Source organism: Cupressus sempervirens, chromosome 10 (genome assembly GCF_028749045.1).
Source record: "Cupressus sempervirens isolate cs-2001-9-10 chromosome 10, ASM2874904v1, whole genome shotgun sequence".
Classification (NCBI taxonomy): Eukaryota; Viridiplantae; Streptophyta; class Pinopsida; order Cupressales; family Cupressaceae; genus Cupressus; species Cupressus sempervirens.
Genome location: NC_143127.1, coordinates 457,721,226 through 457,731,099, shown reverse-complemented (window position 1 = coordinate 457,731,099; position 9,874 = coordinate 457,721,226). Strand labels below are relative to the sequence as shown.

General features: G+C 35.6%; 1 protein-coding gene across 1 annotated transcript; it reads right to left on the bottom strand.

The window, feature by feature from the left end:
- Nucleotides 1-310: 310 nt before the first annotated feature.
- On the bottom strand, nt 311-1,630 carry LOC149534671 (aspartic proteinase nepenthesin-1-like). Its single transcript, XM_089806058.1, has one exon. The coding sequence runs from the start codon at nt 1,628-1,630 to the stop codon at nt 311-313; it is 1,320 nt and encodes a 439-aa protein (XP_089662184.1).
- Nucleotides 1,631-9,874: the final 8,244 nt, after the last annotated feature.

Below are 9,874 nucleotides of genomic sequence, written 5' to 3'. Positions count from 1 at the left end.
TTATTTCTCGATCACAACAACTTTATTAAACTATTTGAAATTTAGAACAACTAAATTTGATTACTCTTTCCATATAGAGACCCACTCACTCCCACAAAATGGCCTCTTTATTTGCCAAGAATAAAACTCAGCCTTGCCCACAAAGCATTTCTATTTCTAGTTAACCTAATTTCACCAACTCAAATAGACCATTGTGAAACATGACGCATTAAGAAAAAAATAAGTTTGGAAAGAGTTTAAGTCAACTTTAACTATTTAATACTTTTAATTTAAGAATGAAACTTTAGTATGTGATGTTCAACCCGATCCATCAGAGCCGATCGCACTGAGCATGGCGGAAAGCGAAAGTGAAGCTATCACGATCAAAGAGGAAATGCACATTCTGCTGCGCAATGTTCCCAAAGACAGAGAAAGCCTCAGCAGTCACAGCGGCAGCAATACAAATGTACTTCATCTCACTCCCCGCCTTGACAAAGTAATTCTCCAAGGGAAGCGCCAGCTCCTCCCCGCCCTCAAACACAAAACTCAGCGGCGCCACCTTCAAACCAGCATCCAAACCATCGTAGCAAAGATCAGACTTGGTCTCCTCCATACCTTCCCTAGAAGGATCACGATTCGTACCCTTCTTAATGGCACCAATCATGGCATCATAAACGGTCTGGTAAAGCAAGAGAATGTTGACCCCCGTGTCAATAATCATCCCCCCGCTGCCATTGGGATTAATGGCGAAAGTCCCATTGGGAAGAGCAACACGAGAACCAGAGACAGAAAGGCCAGTGACCGGCAAGTACCAGAAACTCGGGCTCGCCGGGTTAGGAGGTAGAGGAATTTGCCGGGCGCCGGGAAATCCAGCACCTTGTCCAAAAACCAATGGGCTGGTCGCCGTAGACTGGCCGGAAAGTGAAGGCAAGCAGTATGAGAACTTGTCGGCACCCAGTTTGTGACCTAATTGTGAGAAGAGAGATAGAGGACCTCTTGCCAGACCCACGAAGCCGCCGCCCACGTAGCCGAACTTCTGGTTGTTGTGGCCGCACCCGAATGTCACGTTGCTGAGCCTTGTGCCTCCCATGGAGATTGAGTCGTAGGAGAGGACGCCGGTCGTGTAGGAGACTGCATAGTTGTATGTGTAGGCGCAGTTGTTGGAGCTTAGTTTTTTCCTTAGTGTGTGGTGTTTAAGGGTGGTCGTACAGTTGTGGCCTATGTAGTTGCAGTATGCATCATTGCATGAAACAGGAGCATAAGTAGATGACTTTGAAGGGTCGAAGATGGGTAGTGTGTTGTTTAGGCAGGGGTCGCATGGGAGGCATTGGAACCATACGAGATCGCTGCCGAGGTCTGCTAAGGCCTCAAATTTCACTGGTGGGGTTCCCACGTCGATTTCGATGAAGAAGAGGTCGTTGAATTCGGGGTGGAGGGGCGCTTGGGATGTTGATTTTGGGGAGGCCAGGTTTCGGGCTCTGGTGTGGCTGGATTGGACTAGAGATTGGAATTCATGAGTGGTTTTGGTTTGTTCATTACTTTTGCGCTTGAGAGTGAGAGTGAGTGCGGAGGAGGTTTGTGAGAGGGGGAGGAGAATGAGGTAGATTAGTAGTATGATGTGGAGGTGGGGGTGAAGGTTGAGGGACTCCATTAATGGAGGCTTTTTGAGTTTTTGGGTGAAGGGATGTGGGATTGGATGGAGATTTGTGGGATGATTTATTCTTCATGTGGGATTGGGGTTGATTTATTCTTAGTGCCCAAATGTAGGAAGAGGATCGATGTCCGTGTGTTTTGGGATCGGTGTCTATCCACCTGGTCTTGGATATATCGGGAGACGATGGTTTCCATTGGAGATTTAACCGTTCGGGGTATTTCTAGTTGTGTTTGTTTGGGTGACCTACCGTTCATGGTCGTGGGTAAAGAGAAGATATTGGTGTGGATATGTGCTTATGCGAGATTTCTTGCGTTAAACAAGTTTTAGAAATTTGATAGCTGAGCTACTACGGTGCAGTGTCATTCGAAAAAGAAAATTAAAATATGTAAAATTGTTGTATGACGCAGTGTCATTGGAAAAAGAAAATTAAAATATGTAAGATTGTTGTATGAATTTAGTATAGTACAGTGTCATTATATATGAAACTGTTATACGAATTATATTTGTTATTAAGATAGTTGAAAATAAAATCGGGTTTTATAAGATGGATCTTTTAAAAAAAATGTAAATGAAGTTATTTTCTGATTTATATGGTGAGTTGTTAAATTATGTAAAGTTGAAAACAAATTCAATTTAATTTTTGTGTTTTATAAGGTGGGTCTATTTTTTTTGAAATGGAATGAAATCAAATTTATGATTTATATGGTGAGTTTATTTTCTTTTTCTTGTATAGATTGTGGAGACTTGTTCTACATCATATTGTCTAAAATTATGTAAAGTTATCAATAGATGTCATAATTAAGAGAGTTCAAAATAAAATAAATTTAACTAGTGGGTCTCTTTTAAGATTGAAATCACATCTAATTTATGATTTATATGGTGGGTTTACTTGTTTTTCTTATACAAAATTGTGGTAACTTGTTCTACACCACATTATTATTGGTAGGTGCAATGATCTGCTTGTTTTTCTTATACTGATTGTGGTAACCCACTACACTTTGTTAGGAGTGTTTCAAAAAAATTGAATCTTTTTATTTCTCACCATTTCTAAATTATCTAATTGTGACAAGAGGTTAGGATTTAGGGTTTCTAGTTGAATTAAGAAGTATAGACCTAAATTCTAAAGTTGGTCTTTCATGTTAGGATCCATTTGAATGTTGGAAGTTGAGCCTAAAATGTCCTTATTCTAGAAAGTTTTCATGATGTAAGTTATTTTTTTGTGGTTTTCTCATTTTGCCTAAGTGTTGTGAAGTTACAATGAATTAGTTTTCATAGCTTCATGAGTCATCTTTCTAGTTAGATGTTAAGAATGGTTATTTTGTGTGATTTCATGTTTCATGTTGTATATGTTATCATAAAGGGTTTTGAAGACATGAATAGCTTTGGTCGTAACATCTCAAAGGTTTTTTTCTCAATTAGTCTAAATTGCCCCAAACTTCTAAAATTGGTCTATGTAGCTTCGCAAGTGTTAACGAAAGTGTCATGTGTCAAATATTGAGTCATCCTTTTTATAACCCTTGTGTTTTGTGTTTGAAGTCAAAGGTTCCAAAGTTATGCTTGGAGGTGTTCAGAGCTTCGTAGAGGGTACAAATCATTTGACTGTTGACATGTTCTAAGGTTGCAAAAATGTTATGATAAGTATTGCATAACTTCTCAATGGTTAAGGACTTACAACAATAAAGGGTTCCGAGGTCCTGATTAACAGTTTGCATAACTTTGGAAGGGTTGAAAAAAAAAATCACGCTATACAGAAGATGCAGATGAATGTATGAGGTAAATCAATGGTTAAAATTAATATTCATCAAATCATGTGTAAAGTTCTTAAATTATGCATGTTTTCAATATTTGAAGGTTATTAGCTTTTAAGTATTCTAAAGCTATGACATAAACATTAAATAGTTTGTAAAGCATGGTAAGGTTTTATTGATTATTGAGGGTGGAAGTTACAAAGTAAAATCATAACATCTAGTTGTTAGGTAGAAATTTTTAAGGGTTAGTTGTTACAAGGAATATAGGATTGTGAGGTTACAAAAAACTATGCATAACTTTGTTGAGCTTAGAAGCTAGACCACCTAGGAGGTTCCAAGGTTACGATGAATATTATGTGTAACTTTGCAGGATAATATTATGTGTATCTTATGAAGATGTTAGTATATAGGTCATCATAGCTTGAAAAGGGTTTTGAAGGATTACATTTTGTAGGCAATGAACTTAAGAAATTGTTAAATGAACAATTTATGTAATGTCAAAACTAGTTTGACTTGAGTTGTGGAATAATATGAGTTTTATATAGTGAAGAAATGGACATAATATGTTATGAGTCTTGGGGTCTTAACTAATGAAGGGATGACATGCTAGCATGAAAAATTGATGACTCATTCTCTTTCTAGAGCCAAATCTAAATTGAAAGGGAAACTTTTGTGTAGAAGAAAGGAATTCATGCGTGCACTCTTGATGGAAATTTAATATGGTATGTGGTGTACTTTTCTTGTTAAAAAAAAATTCTATTCTTTAGATACTTTACCATTCAAAGAGAATCCATAGTGTTCACAACTACAAAAAGTGTGATAAAAATTGAAGCCACGAATTTGCAAAGAGAAGAGTAGAATCAAGCAAGAAAAATGGAAGAGCAAGGATCCCCTAAAGTCAGTGATGTGCCAACACTAGTAGTACACATAAGAAAAAGAAGGTAAAATTTTATGTTGATGAATGGATGTAATTAATGGCACAAATCTCTAACTCACAATTAGAAAGTGCACATGAATGGAGAGACCCTTATGCATTTTGCAAGGATGTTATTTTCCTGAACACTACTAGGTATCAACTTTTTATGTTCTCTTATAATAAAATATTGAGATTCCATCTTGTTTTAAACCCATGGAATAGGAACCTTATAAAAATGATAGTACCAAGGTGTTTGTGGATGCATATTTGATGAAGGCACTGATTAAAGCATACAACCCTATGATGCAGGCTTTCCTAGGAAAGATAGGTATGTATTTCACATGCTTGGTAGGGAAACCTTAATTCAAGATTTTGGTTTGGAGGGACTTACGAGTATTGGAATTGACCTAGAAGCATAAGAAGCCATGTTCAAATGATAAAAGAGCTACTATACATGAAGGGTCATGCAGAAGCATATTCCAAGGGAGAAGAAGGAAGCATGTTTGTTGCCCAAGAAAATTGAAGAGTCTTTAGATATGGACCCATCATTTCTATACTTATAGTACACTATATATTCTTTGTGCAAGGTCCACGGAATAGATGAGGGTTTGACAGTGACCCTCAATAATTATGGTATGACCACTAATGTCTAGGACCTATATACCAACAAGGATTTGATTGTGTGGGACACATAATCAATGTTATGCATATTGAGACAATGAAAAAAAAAAATAAAAAAAATTGAGGAACTTCAAGTTCAATCATTATTCTATTGTGATGTGCTAGTTAAACCTCTATTGCAACATTGGCTACATTAACCATGATTTCATCAATGAGAAAAAAGATACCAGAGGATCAATTCCAATCAAGTTCTGGACTAGGTTATGGGACATAACCTAGTTTGTCTCAGAAAGGATGGGGGCAATTAAATTTTTTCCACTGATAATTATGATGGATAGAGAACATTTGGGCCCCAAAGGACACAAGGGAACTTTTTTGACAAAAAAGGTTCCAAGTGGGGGATTTCTCTATTTGAAAGGATGTTGTATATCAAATCCAAGAGTTCCTAAAGTATTACGTGTTTCCTTCAATCAAGATTAGAATGTATGAAGCTGAAGATTTTTTTAGAGGGGCACTAAGGGAGATGAGAAACAATAACTTGGTTCCAAACTAGCCCTTGGAAGAAGAGAATGTTATATAAAGAATTTTCTCAGTGACGAGGTATGTGAGGAGATAACATTAAAGTGGGAAAATATTGTAAAGGTAGAGGAGGAGTTGAAGAATATTGACCCTACTTTCATTGGATTCTGTCTTGATTTATCATATATGCCGAGGATTGACAAGTGTTAAGAGAATTAAAAAGATGTTTTGTACAAGTTGATGCTTGACATCCCTTTGTGAGATGAGGAAAGAGTTAGCCCTGAGGATGTAGAACTTGATGTGGTTTTTGAACAAGAAGCAGAGAAAGCTAAACCATCAACATTAGAGAAAGGACAAGCCAAGAGGTAGAGGTAGATGAACGTACCTGAAAAAGTGAGGCAGAAGGCATTACAAATATTGCTAGGTGCAAGTTATTATTTTTCTGAGATGAGGCAATTTAAAAAAAAATTTCAAGTGAATTAATGGGAAACTTCCCCACATGATTTAGATTTGTTTCAAGCTAGGTTGGATGAAAGGGTCATCCAAGCTATAGAATTAAAGAGTAATGATGATTTCATATTAAAGTCTTATGAATTCAAAAGTTTTTTTTCAAGGATAATCATTGTGAATCAACCTCATCAATAAAGATAGGGGAATCAAAGGAAAATACCATGGAATTGATTGAGAATTTATAGGCCTATGATCCCAACAATAAAATATTTACTATGGAGGAGCCAAGAGATCTTGTAAAAATAAGTGGTATGTTGATAATCCTCGAGTGGGATTTAGAGTCCTCACTTTTGATTGATCAAATTAAAAAACATGAGAACCCAATTTCTCATGAGTCATTTGATCTTGAAGGATTGCTAAGGGGCTCAAGGTTTAACATGAACATAAAGACATTGATAGTTTGGTGTGTGGCCCCTGAATCAAACAAGCCCAAATTGGTTGACATTCAAGTTACAATATAGATAAATCAACTAATATGGAGGTTGCATGGTACAACAGGTTTAGAAATATCAAGCCTCCTTCTTCATGCCTCTTACATAAAAAAAGTTGTGGTTAATGAGTTGGAAACGATAATGGCTATGACTTTCAAATATTACCTGGCAGCTAGAAATAAGTATGAAGAGGAGTTGAAGAAAAATTATGTATTAGAAGAGACTTTAAAGGAATCAAGAGATTAAATTAATAATATGAAATGTAGTGCTAGACTGATCACATAGGTTACTAATGTAGAGGCTCAAACTAAGCATAAGGAGGGTATAACTCCAATATCTATGATTGAACAAGTGAGTATGGACATTGTTGAACTATTGACATCAAGGATACAGAGAAAGAATCCATGACAAATGCATTACTACAAAGGATTATTATTTTAAAGGGGAATTCCTTGTTGATATGTAGTAAACACATTGATTTGTAGAGTTTGAACACCATTATTCAAATGCTCTATTTCTTTTTAACACCATTATTTAATTCTTGGGGTCTTTATTAATTTTTTTTGAAAGAATAATTCTATTAATGACAAAGAAGGCTAACTTGCTAGATAAAATAATTTATGTTAAGGAAATTTTATTATTGGTGAAATAATTATGAAGGATTCGATGAGAACGATCCAATAGAACACCTTCATGCAAGAACCTATCAAAGAGAAGAAACATACAAGAGAAGGCAAGGGTTTGGCTCTAAAAATATGAAAGAGTATATTATCAGACTAAAAAGAATGAAATGAAATATACAGTTGATCAATCCTTATAAAAAGAGATCATAAAACCTAAAAGGGAAACCCTAAGAGGTAAATGATATTTAATAATTAATATTTAATTATTAAATAGGAATGCATGCATAAAGGGAAATATTAAAAGGAAGTAAAGGTAATTTAATAAAATTTAATTAAATTAATCCTTTACTCTAACACCCTACCTTAAGATGAGAAATAATGAGGCTACAAATAATACATCAAAAAGAAAGGAAATTACAATGTTGAAAGCATAAACAGGTCCTAATAATATGGCCAAATGAGGTACCCAACATGACCAAATCACAAGCCCACTTGGGTACTCATAGTAACATTAGGAGGAGGAGGGGAAGGTGGTGGATCATCATAAAAATCTTCCTCAAAGAATAAAGAATCCTATAAATAAGAGGAGGAAGTACTAGGTAGTAAGGGAGAAGTTGGTTATGGAGGCTCCATTAGAGGATAATGCTTATCAAATTGGACATCTTGCCAAAAAAAGATCTCTTTGGAATTAGGATCAAACAACCTATATGCCTTCACATTCTCACAGTAACCAACAGATATGAGTGGTCATCTCTTCCTCTCCATGGTTTTCTATTGTGCATCGGGAAAAAATGCCCAACCCTCAAGACTAAAAATATGAGATATAGAAACATCGGGCTTGATATGAGTCCAAGCCTCCTTGAGAGTAAAATGTTGCAATGCCTTGTGAGACATTTGATCTTGGATATAGTTGGTATAACTGATAGCCTCAACCCAGAAGGAAGGACTCATATCTCAAGACTATATTATACAATTGGCCATCTCCTATAATGTTTAGTTCTCTCTCTTAGTATCTCCCTTGTGTTGAGGGGTATGTGGAACTATGAACTGATGCTGCAAACCATACTCAGTGAAAAATCTTTGAAAGAATGATTTACATATTCCCTGCTATATTTGTCACTGCATATACACTTGACATAAAGACCAAATTGCTTCTCCACAAATTTCTTAAATATTTGATATGAATCAAAGAAATCAGACTTGTACTTCAAGAAGTACACCCATGTGCATCTAGAGAAGTCATTTATGAAGGTGAATACATATCATGTACTAGAAAAAGATGGATTGGGAAATGACATAAGGTCATTGTATATCAACTCTAATGGTGTCTTTGCACATGTGGATCTACCTATTGGAAAGGGATCTATGTGATGTTTTCCAAGTGCATAACCTTGACAAGCACCATAAGTACAAGATCTCTAAGGTAACCAAGTCACTAGCTCTTGTGTACTCATATGTTGTAGATATATGTAGTTGACATGGCTAAAATGCTCATGCCAAAGATTTCTCACTATGTCTAAATGAGAAATAAGAGAAACACCTATAGAATCAAAGCTCTTGAAACCATTCAACTAATATAAGTGAGATTGTAAATCAAAACTCTTAGTAGAAACAACCAAATTAGGATCATGGAGGTTTCGAATAACCACATCATGTGGTGATGACTCAACTATCTTACTAGAGCCAGAGTGAAAAATATGATAGACAAACAAGAGGTTCATATAAATGGATGGAGCTAGTAGAAAATCATATAGGGAACCACCCTCCAAAGAGATAGTGCTAGAACCTAAAACTAAAAGTTGTGCCAAGTCACCAACTACAATCTACGTAGCAACACTTTGAGAAAGTGAGGTAACCAAATCAAGTGAGTGTGTCATATGGCATGAAGCACCTAAATCAATGATCCAAGTAGCAGCAGAAGAAAAAGATCATGTAGAAAGAGCATGCCCTTTACCTAAAGGAGGATGTGGTGGCTTTGGAGAAGCAATATTGTGTTGTTGCATGGCCTCTTCTAAAGACTCAAGATGTTTCCAACACTTGGAAATTGGATGTCCTTCCTTGCTAGCAAAACTACAAGGATCATTGATGAGAGCAGTTTATGAATCATTTTATACCATCTTTTTATCCATTTTATGTGCCATCATATTTGCTTCCATATTCTATTTTCCATTCCATCTCGTCCCATTTTACTACTTTATGTTACATATGGTTAAATATATATAAGTTATATTTAATATAGTTTTGAGATTAAAATATAGGAATTAATTCTTCATTATTGTTACTAACAAGCATTGTTATTTTATGTCTTGGAAAATATATTTTCTAATATAGAGATTTCAGGGTGTTCATCTTCTTGTCATTTTCCATGTAGAAAATCCTCCTATCACTTTTGGTCACGAACTTCTACCTGTCATATGATGGCAATGAATATAACTATTCATGATCTCCTATCCATAAATAATATCATATCAAGTGAAATCTATTAGAGGAAAATCTCGTGATTTATGTTCCAGCTATTTAGAGGAAACAAAATCTGCAAGGCAAAAATATGACAGTCAGTTTTTCGTTTCAATTTGTGAGCAAATGAGGACGAATATGGAAAATCCAAGACATGGGTTTTGTCCAGAATGGGCCCAATTAAGTTTTCACGTGGTAGAATCTTCAGAAACTCAACCATTTAGAAGTTAGCAATGGTTTTATAAACATAAGAATTTTGATTTTGCTATTGTGGCCAGCCCAAACTCCACATTTTTTTGCAACAACTAATGGTTAGATCCACGTGGATAATAATTCGCTTTGATAGAAAAGTTGATATAACCGTTTCCATCTCTATTTTTGCTTGATGTTACACAAATTTGTTAATAATTTGTAGT

Bases quoted from the DNA above. Each gene is read 5' to 3' on its own strand.
- LOC149534671 (XM_089806058.1), bottom strand. From the start codon at position 1,630: ATGGAGTCCCTCAACCTTCACCCCCACCTCCACATCATACTACTAATC.